Source organism: Apis florea, unplaced genomic scaffold, assembly GCF_048593485.1.
Source record: "Apis florea isolate Af1SG1 unplaced genomic scaffold, ASM4859348v1 contig_3496_pilon, whole genome shotgun sequence".
Classification (NCBI taxonomy): Eukaryota; Metazoa; Arthropoda; class Insecta; order Hymenoptera; family Apidae; genus Apis; species Apis florea.
This window is the reverse complement of record NW_028256773.1, coordinates 8,889,184-8,907,888: the sequence shown is the minus strand read 5'-3', so window position 1 is coordinate 8,907,888 and position 18,705 is coordinate 8,889,184. Positions and strand designations below refer to the sequence as shown.

Below are 18,705 nucleotides of genomic sequence, written 5' to 3'. Positions count from 1 at the left end.
GTTCCCTCTTCGCCTTATCTATCGAAGTAACGAATGATTGGTTTGATTTCGGGGAGTGAAGGATTCGCAAGAAAGTCCGAAAAGAGTGTCGCAGGCGCAAACGCAGACGAGTCCGGACAGCGCGACCACGGCGATGAAAGGACACTTCAACATCGGCTCGACCGGGCCGAAAGACGGGGCCAAGTTGGCGAGAAGGGATCACGCGAAGATAGCGAAGACGAGAACGAAACGCACCATGTCTCCGACCAATGCCCAGCAAAACGCGAACACGAATCGTACGTTGAACCTGAACAAGGACAAGGTGAAGGAGGCCATCAGTCCGTCGGTGGCCGAGTGTTTGAGAGCCGTGTTCGCCGCGTTCCTCTGGCACGAGGGGATCGTGCACGATGCGATGGCTTGCGCCAGCTTCCTCAAGTTTCATCCCAGTTTGCCGAAGCAGGGCGCCCTCGTTGTGACCAGGCAGGCGGTGATACAATCGGCGGACAAGCAAAAGCAGGAGCAGAAAGCGCGGCAAAGGCACTCGGTCGAGGTGATCAACGCTGGCAATTACCTGTACATACAACCGAGCACGGTCGAGGCGTTGACCCGTTCCGCGGCGAACGCGAACGCGAACAGGAATCGGAAGAAGCAGAAAACGGTGATAAAGGAGGAGGTTCAAGAAAACGCGAAATTGGACTCGTTGCCGGAATTTCAAACGGTCGCTGTATTGCCACCTGCCCTCAAGAGTCTGGTGTTCTTGTGGGAGGAACTGAGCACGAATTGCCTTCAAACGATAGAGCAACGATCGGTGTTGCCGAGCCCGATCTCGCAGATACAGACGATGAAATTGGGGAAGCGGCCGGAGAAACGGCCGCGGGAAGACAAGGCGAAGGAACGGGAGAAGAAGAACAGCAGGAAGAAGAAGGAGTGGAAACCGGTCGGTAGGGGAAACGGGAGCGAGGTGTTGGGAGGGATTGAGCGTGAAACGGTTTGCGAGTTGTGCGGTATGATGTTCCCGCATCCAGTGACATATCATATGAAAATGATGCATCCTGGTTGCGGATGGCATGCGGGGGGGAAAGGGTATAACAGCGGGGGCAACTATTGCATAGGTTGGGCGGGGAATTGCGGCGATGGTGGTATCGGCGGAAGTTCGTGGTACCTGATCTGCGACACGTGTCGCGACAAGTATTTGCGAGCCCGAAAGTTGAAGCTCGCGAAAAAATTCTTGACAGGAATGACGAAGAAGAAGAATGCCTGTGCCAAAGTTGTGTCACCAGTTAGTAGCCCTAGCGGAAACGAAACGCACATAATTATGAAGAACAATGCTATGTTTCTCTTAGACTTGGCTAGCGCGTCCGGATTGAATATTCCGAAGCAGCAGAGGCGCCCTTCCCAAACACTGTCGTCCGTCGCGGAAAATTACAGCCCACCGGAGGCAGCTGGACCGTTCCCACCGACTGGGCCGTTTCAGTGTTTGCAAGCTTTAGGGGTTCATCACTCGCAAAGTCACGACGAGAGATATTACGAGGAGACGTTGAGACGTCAAAACGGGCATCAAAATGCGTACGAAGGCAACGTGATGGCCAACACTACGAACGGAAGGGTAAGAAGAAATTTTATGCTCCTCGGATTCATTCATCACCGAGTAAGTTTTTCCTTCGTCCAGCCTTTGTCGGAATGCCCTATGAGCGATAGCGACGGGGAAGGTGGTAAAGGTCGTGGGATATTTCATCGATCGGTATCGATGTCCACCGGTGCCCCATGGACTAGGAATTCGAACGATGGTAGAGTTGTCATGATGAGAAAACGGAACAACAGTAGCAGCGAAATGAACACTGGTTCGTAATTGAATATTGAATATTAATTACGCGATAACGTTTTTAAACTTAGGAATAAAAGAAGAAATATTTCGTCGTTCTTTCTCATCGTAGATGCCGGATCTTCCCTTCTGTGTTACCCGTCTGCAGCCCTACAAAAATTAGTACCATCGATGAATCAATCGGCGATTGTCTCGACGAATCAAGAAGAAGAAGTCACCACTAACGATAGAATAGAAATTCTCATGAGGCCCGTGATGCTTTTCGTCCTACAACAACATAATCTGCAACATCTACAACTTGCGATGAAGCAAGCATTGAGACGCGCTGCTTGTAGAGTTTACGCGATGCAAGCGTTAAACTGGTTGCTAAGAAGTGTGACGCAACCTATTTGTCTTCATGATTTATTGTGGTGGTTCATCGCATCCCTAACACCTACTGTACCACCTGATATTCCAGACACAAATGACGAAGACAATAAAACTGATAAAAAGGATGATCACGTAAGTATATTTCGTGTCTTCTTAAAATCTTTCTTCTTTGATTCGTTTCACGAATCATGAAATGAATTTTCTTATCATTCCATTCATTTTTCAGTATATTGTCAATAAAATATTATATTTTTTAGGAAATGATTGGCGTATGCGAACATCCTCTAAGCGATCTTGTCATAGCAGGTGAATCTGTTAATCCATTACCAACGGTTTTTCATACTTTATTACAAACTATAGCAGACTTGATGCTTTTGCCACCTCCTGGTATGTTTTTCGCATTATTCACAATATTATTTTTACAAAACAGACAAAAATGGCAAACTTTAATTTTTATTAGGTTCTCCTTTGCAACAAGCTGCCATTCGATGTTGGGGCATTAAATTCACACCTGCGGATCATATGTTCCTCCACAGAAGTCATGTTTTTAGTAATATTAGTAAAATACTCTCAAGATCGGAAGAAGAGGAAGATATTACGATGAGCATGCATGAAAGTCATCAATCAATTCATTCTCAACAAATTAATAGTTGCGTGGAAGTTTTGAAGGATTTAACATGCGGAGTGGAAATTAAAGCATCGAGCAGGCAAGCTATGATAGGTAGCTTGACCGATAATTCAACGGAAACTTTTTGGGAATCCGGTGACGAAGATCGGAACAAAACAAAGACGATAACTATCATTTGTGGTGCTCATTCTCTTCCTCGAATGGTGTACATTCATATCGATAACTGTCGTGATCTGACGGTATGTTTTATAACGAATCTTAATTCATTTACCATGTCTTTATACTCATTTTATACTTATGTTACAGCACAAAGTATCTAGTGTTACGTTTCAATCGGGTAATAACGTGGATGAAATGATCAAATTGAGAACTGTAGAAGTCGAAAGCCGTTCCGCCGGATGGATTAACTGTCCAGTCACTGGTAAAATCGCATATAATATATTTTTTGATTACAATATGAAACTATTACGAACTATTATTGTTATATTTCTTGTAGATCCACGTCATGTTATCGTCGGTCTAAAATTGAAAGGTCCAGATAATTCTTTGCGAGTACGACAGATACGAATTTTAGGTGAAATTGAAGGGGAATCTTTGAAAATTGGAAAACAGTTGAACGCCCAAACGATTCAACAAAGAAATTGTGAAACGGAAACGCTAAAAGTGTTCCGTTTAATTACTTCTCAAGCACGTTAATTACATGTTACATCCCTCGATTATAATTTATGTATTTATAAAACAAATATAACAAGTATTTCTATTTGACAGGTATTTGGAAAACTTATACAAGGTGAACAACAACAACAACAAATGGATACTACGGAAGGAACTAACGAAGACTTGGAGGATAGTAATGATCTCCGCGAGCACATGGTTGGAATTTTATTCAGTAGAAACAATTTAACCCATTTACAAAAACAAGTTTGTACCCACATTGTTCAAGCTATTCAAAAAGAAACCATTCGTCTAAGAGAAGAATGGGAGGCTCTATTATGTTCTCCGACTCCTGCTAATAGTCTGTTAAGTGATAATAGCGATTTGCCTAAAGCAGCAGATGCATATTGCTTTGAAATGTTATCCATGGTACTAGCCTTAAGTGGTAGTTCAGTAGGACAGTATTACCTGTCGCATCAATATGGATTATTGAAAGATTTGTTGAGTTTGTTACATACTGGATCGGCAAGAGTGCAACGTCAAGTATGCATTTCACTAAAATTTTATATTCGTAAATTTAAATCGCGAATTTTCATATAACATTTTCAATTATTTATTAGGTAACATCTTTGTTGAAAAGAATTTTACCAGAAATTAAACCAGAAGTGTTAGCTAATGTCATTAGTGTCAAACGATTACCACCGACAGATTTTAGTATTATATCCGCAAATAATGGTCTTTCTCATAGTAGCGAATTTGATGAGCATTCCGCGGGAATTCTTGACGTTTTCTTAAGTTGTATTGCTAAGGCGCTCACGGTTCAAGTTAAGGTAAAAGGAAAAGAAAACAATGGAAAAGCCTTGCAAAGTGTATCATTAGCTACTAGTATTCATCCAAAAAGTCAAGTTGGAACAAGATGGTGGTTAAGAGGATGTATGACTCGAAAATTAGCCGAAGTGATAATACAACTTTTGAAAGATATGGCATCGGTATGTATGATTAAATGAATAATTTGAAATTGAAATATTTAATCGATCGTGTATTGTTTATATCTTTTATATTTATTATTAGGGAAAATTATCAGAAGCATGGGCATCGGTGACTAAAGCAGCTATTGCGGAAAATATTTTAAATCTTACCAGATTGGACGAAAGAAGCCGTGATCCAACTGAGTGTCTTAAAACCCCAACTTTATGGCTTGCCCTTTCTTCCTTGTGTGTATTAGATTCCGATCATGTCGAGAGGTTGTCTTCGGGTCAATGGAGCGGTACCGAGGGACAACCGCCGCCGCCTAGAGTGAGAATTAATCATTTGAAAATATAACAATTTTTATTATTATATACGCATTTTTATATACATTCAATATATTTTCTACATTTTGTATATTTAGCCAACGTGTAGTAATCATGACGATGGCGAGACAACGGCAATTATACAATGTAACGTTTGTGGAAATTTATGCTCGGAATGCGATAGAATTTTGCATTTACATAGAAGAACACGTATGCATATAAGACAAGTTTGCAAGGAGGAGGAAGAAGCGATACGGGTAGATCTTCATGAGGGATGTGGCCGAACAAAATTGTTTTGGATTTTGGCGCTTGCCGATAGTAGAACGTTAAAAGCATTGGTGGAATTTCGTGATGGTTCGCCAAGAAAACCCGTTGGTGCTACATCTGGAATTTGCAGATTTTGCGGCACTACTGGAAATACAGGTTTGCTAGCTGTAGGAAATATTTGCGCAGATCAGGATTGTCAAGAGCATAGTAAAAACGCGTGCAGCAAAGTACACGTATGTGGACATATTTGTGGAGGAGTACGAAACGAGAAGAATTGTCTACCTTGTCTACATAGATGTTTACCGGGAAGTGATTTGAAGCAAGATGCTGATGATATGTGCATGATTTGCTTTACGGAAGCTCTATCTGCTGCACCTGCGATTCAATTACAATGTGGACACGTTTTCCACTTGCATTGCTGTAGGCACGTTTTAATGAAAAGATGGGTAGGACCTAGAATAACTTTTGGATTTTCTCTTTGTCCAATTTGTAAAGTTCCAATGGAACATCCTACTTTGACGGATCTATTAGCTAATATAAAGGAGCTTTACGAAGATGTGAGAAGAAAGGCCTTAATGCGGTTAGAATATGAAGGATTGCACAAGTAAACAAAAGTTTATACACAAGATATTAAGAAACATAATTAAGATTACATTTTTTTACACGATTACTAACTTTTACAGAGCGGAATCAACATTTGGACCAGGAGGAAGATATCATGAAGATCCTGCTGCATACGCAATGGAACGCTATGCGTATTATGTTTGCTACAAATGTCAGAAAGCCTATTATGGTGGTGAAGCACGATGCGACGCACAAGTAGGTGGAGAAACGTTCGATCCTACAGAATTAGTTTGTGGAGGTTGTAGCGACGTGGCAAGGGCTCAGATGTGTCCGAAGCATGGAGCAGACTTCCTAGAGTATAAGTGTCGTTATTGTTGCTCGGTGGCAGTCTTCTTTTGCTTTGGAACTACACATTTCTGTAACCCCTGCCACGACGACTTCCAACGAGTCACCACCATTCCAAAGGGTGAATTACCTTCGTGTCCTGCAGGTATTCTTTTCTTGTCTTTTTTATAAATTTTATTATGATATATATTACATGATTCTATATCTATATATATATTACAGTTCTATATTTATACATAACTGTGATTTTGTTTAAATAGGACCTAAAGCAAAACAACTCGAAGGGGACGAATGTCCTTTACATGTTAAACATCCACCAACTGGCGAAGAATTTGCGCTTGGTTGTGGCATTTGCCGTAATGCGCATACTTTTTAAGATTCTAAAACAACTTGACTATGGGACGAAACTCTTTCATAATTTATATTTGACACGATAAAAGTTGCTCTTAAAACTATTAGATTACTTACGAATGCAGTATATAAACGAATATAGTTCGATATAAGTATTCTCATAATTTAAAAAATACGTGTCTCTAAGTGCTATGTGTATATCGATTTTTAAGAATTCCTATAGTGATCGCAAAAGTGGAATTGATGCAATATACTTACAAAAGGAAACATATAGACACAACTGAATAGCTGCAATTATAAGTGAGAATTTGATGATGCGTGAAACTATAATATTTGTTAAGTATTACATAAGTCGTTTTTATTGGTAATTTTAGAAATTACTGAAACGCATAGAAAAGACGAAAGAATCTTGTGCATATATTAAACTTCCATACAAAGCAAAAAAAAAGAAGCTTGCACATGCATAAATCATATATATTGTAGTGATTCTTTGATAAAATATCTTAGATATAAATTAGTATTTAATGTTTAAAAAAATATATATATCTATCTATATATATATATGTGTGTGTGTGTGTGTGTGTGTGTATATATACGTATATATGCATATATATATATATATATAACATGATATAAGAAATATTTAATACTATAAGAAATATTTAATTATTATTGGCAATGATCTTAATAAATTATATATGTAGGAAGATTATGTATGTGAAAGAAGTGTGTTATTTAAAAAAATATGAATTAAATTGTGGTGAATATAAATTTAAAAATAAAAATTGTGTATGAAAAATTACGTGATTGATAATATACGGAATGAATTATTATTAGTATTGTTGCTCGGCATAAACTCATAAACTTTGCATTTATTATCTTATCAACCTCTTATGTTTTTATACTTTTCCAAAGGAATAGAGAGTACTATTACACTTTTAACGTTATTTATTTATCAGCATAATGTATTGTATTATGCGCGTTGCTTGTGAAATGATAGAATCATTGTGTATATTCATAAACGAATGCAATGTATGAATGTACGATAACTGCGAATCGAGCGAAGTCGATTGTTATTATTTGTGTTTCAATTTATCTAGTGCAGATTAAATGAAAAATAATGATCGCAATGGAAAATGTTATTCTGTTATTTACCTCTAATTTTATAACGGACATTGCATCTGTCATTCGAATGTGGCAAGAATTCGAGAATCAAAATCAGCGCACTTTTCGACTGCTACTGCCGACTGATCGATCCAAGATGGCGATCTGCATCAGCGCCACGACACGGCAGTTTGTCTTAAGCAGTGCGAAGTGTAACGTGTGTGTGTGCGCGCGGTCCTGACGTTTTTCGCCTTGATCAGCGGTAAGTAGCCTTTATTTACGACTCGTGCAACAATAGTTATATAATTCCAGAGCCGCGTGAGTTATGTATATTCGTTCGTTGAGTGGCCTTTGGCGGGAAATATGGCTTTTCTAGAAGGAAACGATCGTGTAACCGCTTGGTTGGAGATGATCTCCTACGCACGTTCGTGCCACCCTGCTAACACTGCTGTCAACTCGCTCTGTTTATTTTTACCACAAATTGAAGCCAATTACAAGCCGGGAAATAGCTTAATTGAACAAAATTAGACAATTTCTTCCATTAAAGGAGAATCTTCCAGTCAAGATTTACAATTTACGTGTACCGATCGATTCTTTACCAATGGAAAGCATTATAAAAAGCAATAGACATATGAACTATGTTCTTATGCGTGTAGATTTCTTCTTTGACTCATGTTCCCCGAATATTTCTTCAAAGTTAGGTCGTCAAGGTATAGAATTCTTGCCAAGTTGTCGTCTGCTGTATCGATACTTAACCTCACTTTGTTCACTTAACTCGAAGTACTGTCAAGTTACAGACGCTTTCGAGGCTAAGTGGTCCTTGAATTCGTATAGTCGATCTCGTCTATAGAATACAATGTTTTTCCATTTCATTGTCCAGCAATAAAAACAATAGAACTTTACCCGGAAATTTGTATTTAACGAATATTTATTTAAATTATCCAAAAAAATATTCCAGTTTGTTCCATAACGATATCAAGAAACTTATAGAATCAATCGGTGTGCATAAAATTTTAATATTAACAACTGTGTTTCGTGAATCATGTTGAAAATCGATGCTATGCGCAACTGATTATTCTTGTATTAAATTGTTGTTTCGTGAGGTGAGTAACGAGAAAGTCGCAGATCACGTTTTATTTCGCATGCAACCCAACTATCGATAAAAGTATTTGAAAAATTCGACATATTACTTTTCGCAATTTCAATGCGCTCATGTTTATTTATACGATCTAATATATTCGTAACAAATTAGCAGGACATCGTAACGATTGACTGAGACTAGTTGCGATCGTGACATTCCAATGGGAATTATGCTTCGCGGGAGCCATTAGATTCACGTGAAACTGGTTTTAAACACGTGCGTACCACGCGGTCTAATGCATTTCACGCATCTCACGCATTCGACCATCGAGCACGCGCTTGTCGTTCACAGTGAGTCGTTTTACGCACATTATCATCCGATTTTGTCGACAACAATGAATGATTCGCTCTTGTCTGCTTCCGTTTTCTCTGGATATGGTATTATTCGTACTGTTGAGCGAATCATATGCGAGAAATAATATCACGAGCGAGAAATAACCTTGCCAGATTATTTTATCTCATTTAATGTATATATTCCTCTAATTTTTTCTTTAGCATAACTTTTGTATAACTCAATTATTTCTTATGGATAATTAGGAATTTTTATTATAGGAATGAAAACATTATTCAGAAATATTGCGTTTATTTATGCTCAATTAATCCGATAACCTGTATTTGGTGAAATTCGAATAGAAGTGTAATGTTTGTAACAATGTGACAGTAATTTCTATGATTACTGCACAGTTTGGAACCCCATCGTTGATGTTAACATTACCGGTATCCCGGAAAACCAGTTTCTGTGAGAGATCATCTTGTCCCGTTATTTTTATGGAATCGTATGCATTGCACCAGTGCTATATGTCGCGGATGATACTTTCACGATGCGTTAAAGACTTATATGAAACTTTCTTCGTTTTCGATTGAAACCAATTACGATCGATATTAAATTCAAATATGTTATTAAACATCATGTATATAGGTTTCTTTGAGGTATATGATGATATGAAATGTAAACGAATATTAATTAATATTCATTGAATATTTTCATTCTCGTAATTTTATTTGCAATAAAATTTTGTATTTTTAAAATTTTTTTGATTTAAAAATATTTAAATGCTTCTTATATAATATTTAAAAAAAAAGAACAAGAATTCTTAATTATTCGTATAATTTATATCAGCAAACTCACATATAACTATATATCATGTTGTTTTCTTAAATTGAATCCTAGATTCTAAAATTAGTCTGCTTCTACGAGAATATTCTCTTCGCATATAACGTTTCACATATATCGTTACCACCTTCAAGATTAAAGTACAACTTAGTTAAACACTTCCTATACTTTTTCAAATCTTTAACAATTTAGATCTATGAGCCTGTTTAACCCTGTATATTTAACCATGTCATGCACACATACGCAGTTGTCAGTTGAATAACGTAGAGGTTAGGTACATCAACTACGCTAATCGAAAATTCGCTTATAAGTTTTGAATAACCTATTCTTGATTAAAAATTTTATTTTTCTAAAATTAAAAGCTAAATTACACTTTTATCAACACAATTTTTTCTGAAATATTTTCTCATTATAAACTACTCGTTACAATATTTACAAACACGAGTATATTATTAATATCAATCAGTTTAGGATTAATTTTCTGGTAGCAGCAAAATTGCTGCATTAAATAATCTAAAATTTACGTTTTTTTTTTTTTCGGTAACGATTACAATTTATGACTATTATATTTATGATTATAAATATCGTGTAGTTTTTTTATTGTTTGTTTCTTCGAAATAAATTTGTTTCTTGCCTCAAAATATGTTTCAAGAAAAATATTCGCATATAAGTAAATTCATGTATTCTCGCGATTGAATAATCTTTATTTGTTGGATTATTTCAAAGCTCCAATTATCTGCTTCGATCTAATTATGATGCTGATTAACGACTATGAAAATTCATCGATAGAGGACACGTATTCGAAAATCGTCGATTTTTTTCTCGAAATTTTCAAAAATATGTAACTTATCCTTTATTGCATCATGTTAAAAAGTTGAAAAGGCATCATTAACGCATCGGTGACCACTTTGAGCGCATTAATTGGACGTATGTCGCCCACGGCGATAAATGACTCGAGATAAATGATTTTGTCGCGACGTCTAGTACTTTCGTAAATGAGAATATTTTTATTCTAGTGTAGAAAAAAAAAAAAAAGAGGAAAAATTTGGAACAAAAGAAACGAAGATTGAATTTTAATGAGAAACGAGTTCGGTGAAATGACTTTCGATGTCGACTTAATCCCATTTTCGCTTCATCAAAGAGAAATTCAAACTTTGTACTTACATTGGACACGAATCGAAGACATATCCAGTCGAGATGTGTATTTAAATCTCAAGTTTCATGGTATTCAGACTGTAACAGCCCACGGTATATTGTAATTGCATTAAAGCTCCGTCAACGCGTGCGCTCTCATTACAGAGATTAACGGCGTTTTAATTGCGTTTGGAGTTATTTAAAGTTGCGTCCGTCGTTGCGTTTAGTCTTCTCTCCCGATGAGCTTAATTGTCCTTTTCTGCACACGCTCTCTCCTTTTCTCCTATTCAAATGACGTGCGTGCAAGATTTCTATGTTCCGAGATGTTCGCGATGTGTAGTTGCGGGAAATCGTTGAAATTTTAATCATAAGCATGCGTGATTTCCAGCAATTTAAAACGAGTATAACAAAACTATTTCTCAACCATTTCTCAGTACCACTTTTCGAACTCGAAGCAAGATTCGATGTTATCTGCCATTTGTAACGATGATTTATTTAACTCAAAATTATCTAAATAAGCACCAATAAAAATCCCGTTTTTTAAAGTGATGTTTAGAATATCAATAATATCAATAAACCCTCGTAAATAAAATATTTTATTGTGTTTGCGTTAAAAATTTAGATTAAATTGAGTTGAATTCTTAGAAAAAAAAATATATATATATATATATATCGTAGGATCGTAAATACGCAAGATAACAAATGGCGCCGATTCTAATAAATACATTTCATCATATTATTTTTAGATCGTGTTTTTGTAATTATCGTTATCAAGGTGATATCGAATAACTAACATTTCAAAAAATACCTACATTTCAAGAAAATGTCTTATCTCATTTTATCCCCTTGTAAATCACTCTTAATATTAGTAATATTTAGATATACCCTAGTCTTTAGAAAAATGTCTTTAAAAATTGTCCAAAGCGCAGGAATGGGAAGGGGACCGATCATTCACGGTCCTTCGAATGTTAAAAATTCCCGAGTTTCGAATACCAGCGAGGGCACCGACGAATGTCGGTGCATTTTTACGTTTTCTACCACTTGGAACCGGTTGCGAGGAACAAACGACATCGCTCGAGTCGCGATCGTGACCCGCGAAGATCAAGGCCGTGGATTCCGCTCGCGGTGAAACTCGGGTGGTCATTCTCGGGATAAGCGTAGAATTTGCATGGACACGAATCCAATGGAATGGTTGCAAGCGTCTACGCGTCGTAGGCAGAGAGAGAGAGAGAGAGAGGGAGGGAGGGAGAGAGAGAGAGAGAGAGCGCAGATTCGCTCACGCGTGTACACAGGTGCGTGGAAGCAAGGTGAATGCGCCTTCAACATCGCGGAGCACCTTCAGTCGTATCTTCTTCCTCTTCCCATCAACACTGTAGACGGTGCATCGCCGCACTCGCGTGCCTCATTCTCTCAGCGGACGTTGGCCGCTTCACGGACAACCCTTTTTTGATCGAACGCTCCTATTTAGTCGACCCGATCTAGTCGAAGGTACGATGAAAAAGGGACGACACGTGGCGAAGCGATCCGTGAACGGCGTGATTCAGCTTCGACCGTTTTATATTTAGAAGAGTGGAGGCTTTTTTGTAGAGGCGAAGTGCTTGCGCGCGACTCGAAAAATGCCCGCAAAATGCGATGTGTATGCGAGACGGTAACGCGCGAATTTTCATGTCGATGGAATGACTTCATAGTTCGACCTCGTCCAACTCGATACGAGCGGGCCTAAGGTAACGTCGGCTAAGTTGTTTCTCGCGTGGAACGATTGTCTCGAGTCGTTTCGTGGGGAAATATTTGGGAACTGATCCGAAGGAATCACTCGATGTGTATCGAGCGATTCGAATCGATTCGTCGGAACGATCACGAATGTCGGCTCTTCACTCGCGTGTATCGCCACTTGACTAGTGCCTTTCGCTCGCTGTTAATTAATGCCTAAGTTAACCCTTTGCCTTTGAACATTGAACGAGTACTTAAACTTCCGTGTAAACGTGCCTTGAGAATGATTGATAACGCTTTCGAACGCTTTGATATATTCAGTGTTATAAATCGCGTTATAATTTACAGCGAATTGAAAAGTGGACAGATACTTTGAATGTTCGAACGTTTCTTCTTTTTTCTTTTTGAGATGTTTCTCATTAGTCTACGAGGTAGAGTCTTTCTCGAGTGATAGTGAACGTGTATACCGTTTTATCAGTGTTTATCAATCGAGAGGAGCAAGAAATTTTCGAAATAGAAACATTCGATTCGACCGTGGCAAGATATGGGAGTGGAGCTTTACCATGGTCGTCGTGGCTTCATCGGCGATTACCGTGATTGAGGATTTTTCAAAAGACACCTTGGGAAGGTACGACACGGTTTAAATTAATATTATCAATACGGAGTGTACTCGAAGATATGATTCTTTTTTTTCTTTTTTTTTTGCTCAATCTTTGAAAAATTGCAAGAAAAATACTCGATACTGTTATGAACATCAGCGTAGCCAACATAATCGTTACCATAGAACCGTAACGCACGAATGTTTTCAGTTAAGGGTTAAAGTCTCGCTCGAGTTATGCGAAATTACACTAACGTCTCTTACACTCGAGGCGCACCGAATCTAACGGGCACGATGATCGGAATGGACGCATAAAAAGCCGCGCTTAACGTTGCACGGGGATGCTGGATTATCCAGAGATGCGCCACAAGAAACGACATTATTTCACGGTATTGTTACCGTGTCGCTGCACAACAATTTCTTTCGAACGGAGCTTCGCTCTGTAACCAGTTTAAACTTATCGAAGGTAAAAACGAAGAAGTTCACGATGGAATTTCGTTTCGCGCGAAATCGCGTTTTTATCGTCGCGAAATTCAAAAAAAAGAAAAAAAAAACGACGACGAAAAAGGAAGCTACACAGACACACACACATATGGATCTTTTTTAGGTCGGTGAAATTCATCGAGCCGTTTCTCCGTTAGTGGATAAACCACCGCGTGTCGTACAACGATCGAAAATACAATATGTTCGATCGCGATTCGTAGTCACGATCTCGTCTTCTGAAATCTCACGAACTTGGCCTCGTTCGAAATCGTTTCTTTGTTTCCTTCTCTCCTTTCGTTTTAACCGGTGTTTAACCTTTGTCTCTGTCCGTTCGTCGAAGAAGCTTTCGGTATCGATAGCGAACGATTCAACTCTCGAAATGCGACGCTCGTTTAATCATTTCGCGAAGTCGAGTAACGGTGGATACGAAAGAATAAACCATCGAGGTATTTCTTTGTCGAGCTCGATTACTCTCGGCGAGAGTTTATTGCATTAAATGCGTCATTTGTTGATGGGAAGCTATTCGGAACGCGGGAATTTCTCAGTATTGCTTATCTCGACGGGTTGTAGCGAAGTGTCGGTTGCTAACGGCGAGAGAAAGAGAGATAGAGAGAGAGATGGAGAGAGATGTTAAGATATTCGTTCGATACGACGGATGTGACGAAACTCCGAGACCATGAATCATTGATAAAACGCGGACTTATTTGACGATTACGCACGCCAGGAGTCCGGTTAATGGCACAATTGTGCTCGATAATTTCTCGGTTGCCGTCAACGTTTTACATCATAATTTCCTTCGCTCTGCTTTTAGCACGGACGATTTAAATAACATCAATCGCGAAAGTAGGAAATTCCAGTTGATGAAAAGTCATTTATTCGTATGAATAGAGAGCTTGACTTTGATTCGCCTTCTTATTTATTAGTCTCAGTTGAGAAGCGCGCCAACTGGATGTTAACTGTTGATTCACCATGACTTCTATCTCGGGAAGGAAGGTCGAGAAGAACTTTCAGACGCTTCGTTCATTGTTATGAGGCTTTGTCGGAGAAGTTTGGCGAAGTTCTAATAAGCTTTGAAGATGCGAGAAGTTGCGGTAGTAGCTTGGCCAACTTCCTACGCGGACGAAACTTTTCTAAATCGCGAAGAATCCTTCGAGGTATTCATTTTCTCTTCTCTTTCCTTCTTCTCTTTTCGAGTTAATATAAACAACGATGGCGAGAGCACAAACATTTTTACGTTTACCCAAATTTGGAGAAAATTAAATTTCACCGTATAACACTTGATGTATCGGCTTTCGAAACGTCGATTTATAAACACGACGTGTAGGTTGATGATGAATCTGATGTTTGTTCAGAATTTTATATCTTTAAGCTCGCGACATCCGTTAAATTTCATCGTCGATCGCTATTAATCATATTAAAGAAGAAGATGGATTTGTAATCAAAAAGCACCGCTTACCGCTTGCGCTGCTTGCTTCGACGTTGAGGAAAGAGGAAAACATCGAAGATGGGGGAAAGAGTGAGCGTGATGGTTGAAGGGAGACAGGAAAAGCACACGGTCAATTAAAGGAAACACGCAGTCCGGAACGGACGTTGCTCTACGAAGCATCGTTGTTCGTGGATATATCGCGTAAAATCGTGCATATATATATATATGTACACAGTCTTTCGTTTTAATCTCGTTTAATCTATCAAATAATAATGGAAAATTAGCTGAAATTAGAGGCGAAATGTTTCAAAGTTCGAGCATAAAATTATCTACGCATAATTATTCGATAAGAGTTTTAAAAAGCGTTGTTTCAATCCCGATAATTAACTTCTTTTAACTTCTCGTTCCTGGGTTTTGTTCCATTTTAAATCAACGCCGAAACTTCCATCTTATTTCTCTGTTTTCATTGTTAATATCGCTCAATTTTTCCACAGATTCGATTGTAAATGAATTCTCTCTTCTCGTTAATTAATATTTCCAATCGAGTTTCCCCATTGTACGGTGCAAATATTTCGGAACCAGTGATTTTTTTTGTCCAGATTTTCTCCCCGTAATTTCATGTAATCATTGTTAAATCTTGCACACGTCTTTCTTCCTCGTTTTAAATTATCGAAATTTGTCGTTTGCTCGAACTTCTTTTATTAATTTGTTTTTTACCGCGTCTTACTTTCACATCGTAAACCTGTCATCGATAGCTGCCCGTAAATAATTCCTCGTATTATCGTGCATCCATAAACGAATGTCGTTTAAAGACTTGGATTACAAAGAGATCGTAAGTGATACTTGTAATTCGTGTTTACTCGTTTATTTTACTTTATAAATGTTTGAAGAATCGTTTCGTTGAGGTAAAAATATTTCGGCCTGCAAGTCAATATGTTTCTTACGTGTGCAACTTCGTTTCGAGTGTTTTGTAACGTGTAAGTCAAGGTCAAGGAAAGGTTACGTGGACCGGTACACAACATGAGAAATGTCCCATGCTTCATCGTGCCGGTTCTCTAAAGAATTATAGGAAAACCACAGACCATAAGTTACATTAATTAACTGTAAGAGATGGCCACGTGAAGAACTACAATGCATAATTTCACGAGGTTGGTTGAATGTTAGATTGCGTTTATTCCTTAATTTTGCAACACGATTAATAACACGATGAAAATTATACGCGAATTATGTAGATAGTTAATAGTTTTGGCAAATTTGTTCGAATCTGTTTGATCTTTCGCAGTGTGAAACGCCGAGGGATTTGAGAGAGAGAGGAAATTGCAACGGCAAATTTGTCGAGTTTTGGTAACTTTGCTTTTTCCGAATCCTACCTATTTATGGAAGACAATTAAGGTTCAAACAACAACACTTTCGAGCAACAAATACCGTATAATATCCTAAATTATTCGAGTGGATAGAATAATAGCCTCTCACGACGAAGAATATTACTTGATCGTGGAGACAATTTTTAAAGGAAGTGAAATAAGTAATAAATCGTGTTTTCAATTTATTACGTGTTAAGATACGCGAAGAATTTTTTTTCTACTTTTTGTCCTAGATTTCGTCAAGAAAAAGTCTCGTCGTGATCTCTGTTCGTGAATTATTTAAGTTGATGATACCGTTATATCGAGTAAATAAGAAAGTTACTTTTACCATCTTTTTGGACATGGCATTTCAGATTTCGATTTCGTTTTCACCCGATGAAATTTCTGCTCTTACGTAATCTATTAATGATATCTGTTTCCGCTTCCGTTTTTCTCGCGAAGAACGAGCGACGCGCGAAAAATTAAAATCCGTGTCAAAATGAACGTCTGCGATAGTAATTTCTCTCTCTCTCTCTCTCTCTCTCGACGTTCCACCACCACCATAAATGGCGGACATGAATAAAACATGCTCGTCACTTGGAAACAAAGGAGTGGGGAGCGAGAGGAAGTCGATAGGTTTTTCGGGGCACGTATTTTATACACGAAGTAATCTGATTTTCTAAACCAGATGTGGAACTTCTTGGCAACACGAGCGTGCGCCTACCGCTTCATGTCTTCGTTTATGCGAGATTATCCGGCTTCTTCCCGCTTTTTCTTCTTTAGAAAGACCTTGGAAAGCCATTGATTGTAACGCCGGACTTTCTTCCCCGTTTTATCATATAGGATTAAAATAACAGGCAGGCAAATCGATGACGATTCGTTATTAAAATTTGTTATTTCATATTTCACCATCGCACGATGAATGAAAACGCGAATGGTGTCATCGATCGTGAATTGTGTACGAGTTGTAATGCGTTTGGATCAACGTTATTCCTTATTTCTGTTCATAATTTTCTTTTGACAGTGTAATTTTGCACTCGTGGAATTTCGATATTCCCCTCAGAGAGAGAGAGAGAGAGAGAGAGAGAGAGCCGACGTTCGTATCGAATGAGGCTGCAATTCCTTCACAGTGAGTCGCGTTCGCGTATCGCAAGAATGTGAGATCGTACGTACGGGACGGCAAGATGATCACCATTTTAATCCTCTTTTAGAGCGAAAACTTGCAGGGCTACGTCTTGAATATGTACTCGAATTAGCATACGACGATATCTCGTCATACGTCACACCGCGTGACTCTATTGTTCACAGTAAAAAGTTGAAAGAAATTGATTCATAACTCCCTGTGGATATATTCCAGTTTAACGCGTTTACGATTAATGTTCGATCAAAATCGATTGTTTCGCTCGAAACGAATATATACGTAAGTTGATTGATTTTCTTACTTGTCGATTAATTTTTTTTTTGTCTTTTTCCTTTCACCAGATAGTTATCTTACATTTTATTCCACATTTAGACTTTCTATTTATGATGGGTGAATCGTGAAAACGGCAAAAGAAAAAAAAAAAAAACATTGTTGGATGAAACGATTGTTTCAGTGATCGCTGAAAGAAACGGAAGGATGTAATATCGCTTATTTCAATAACTGTATGCTAATCGAAGTGTTAAAGAACTGTGCGTGTCGAGCACTTCCGGCCGACGAGTAGTTGATTAGATGGAGTAGCGCTCAAAAGGGGTAGGCATTTAATCGAATCTCTTTCCTTTGAGGGTAAACGGGTAAACTTCGATAATTCTTCTCGTTGCTCGGACAATAGAATCAATAGAGGCACGAGTTATTGCGAGACAACACAATGAAAGGAGAAAGGACGGTTTCTTTCGAAGATATTTCTCAAGGTTTCGATAAATTTTACGATGATGATAGTAACATTTATATTTTCTTTAGTAGTATTAATTGGAGCTAGAATTTAATATAAGAAATACTCTGTTAAATTAATTTTTCCTTTTCGGAAGAATTGCAAGATAATAAATGATTACGAGTTTATTATACGATTTTGATCGGATTAATCAAAATGTACAAATGTATATTTTTTTATATATCACTCAAAGTTGTAGAAATTTAATTTACAAGATAAATTAACATTAATTAAAATAGAGATGGAAGAATATACGTGTCTGAAAAGTACGAAACGTTGAGATTATTTCTTTTTTAATTGTTAATAATATGGTGTATAAAAGCTATATATATATAATCATTACAGCTTATTTATTATGAGTTATTCATTTCAGATATATATTTTGAAATATTTTTAATTAAATTTTAATTTATGTCAGACAAGAATAATTTTTTAATCATTTACTAAACTATATTCGATATATAAATTCATC

At 37.8% G+C, this 18,705-nt stretch overlaps 2 protein-coding genes across 5 annotated transcripts in view; both read left to right on the top strand.

Annotated features, from left to right (window-relative positions):
• Positions 1–7,408, top strand: part of hiw (MYC binding protein highwire) — a 173,883-nt gene extending 166,475 nt beyond the window's left edge. For all 3 annotated transcript variants that reach the window (XM_086913027.1, XM_086913028.1, XM_086913026.1), the window contains 13 exons: positions 62–1,585; positions 1,649–1,820; positions 1,914–2,302; positions 2,428–2,557; positions 2,631–3,037; positions 3,105–3,219; positions 3,295–3,485; positions 3,567–3,995; positions 4,073–4,441; positions 4,524–4,748; positions 4,843–5,615; positions 5,695–6,065; positions 6,181–7,408. In XM_086913027.1, coding sequence (XP_086769153.1) covers positions 62–1,585; positions 1,649–1,820; positions 1,914–2,302; positions 2,428–2,557; positions 2,631–3,037; positions 3,105–3,219; positions 3,295–3,485; positions 3,567–3,995; positions 4,073–4,441; positions 4,524–4,748; positions 4,843–5,615; positions 5,695–6,065; positions 6,181–6,296 — 5,211 coding nt within the window. In that variant the 3' untranslated portion in view covers positions 6,297–7,408. The remainder of the gene's footprint in view (positions 1–61; positions 1,586–1,648; positions 1,821–1,913; positions 2,303–2,427; positions 2,558–2,630; positions 3,038–3,104; positions 3,220–3,294; positions 3,486–3,566; positions 3,996–4,072; positions 4,442–4,523; positions 4,749–4,842; positions 5,616–5,694; positions 6,066–6,180) is intronic.
• A 155-nt stretch (positions 7,409–7,563) lies between these two features.
• Positions 7,564–18,705, top strand: part of LOC100866598 (WD repeat-containing protein 47) — a 61,730-nt gene continuing 50,588 nt past the window's right edge. Inside the window, exon 1 of one of the 2 annotated variants that reach the window (XM_086913031.1) lies at positions 7,564–7,637. Coding sequence is in view for 1 of the 2 variants with exons in the window: in XM_012494633.3 (XP_012350087.3) it covers positions 13,037–13,101 (65 nt within the window). In the remaining variant the exon portion in view is untranslated. Of the gene's footprint in view, positions 7,638–12,746; positions 13,102–18,705 lie in introns of those variants that run through there. The other variant, XM_012494633.3, reaches the window with a different exon arrangement.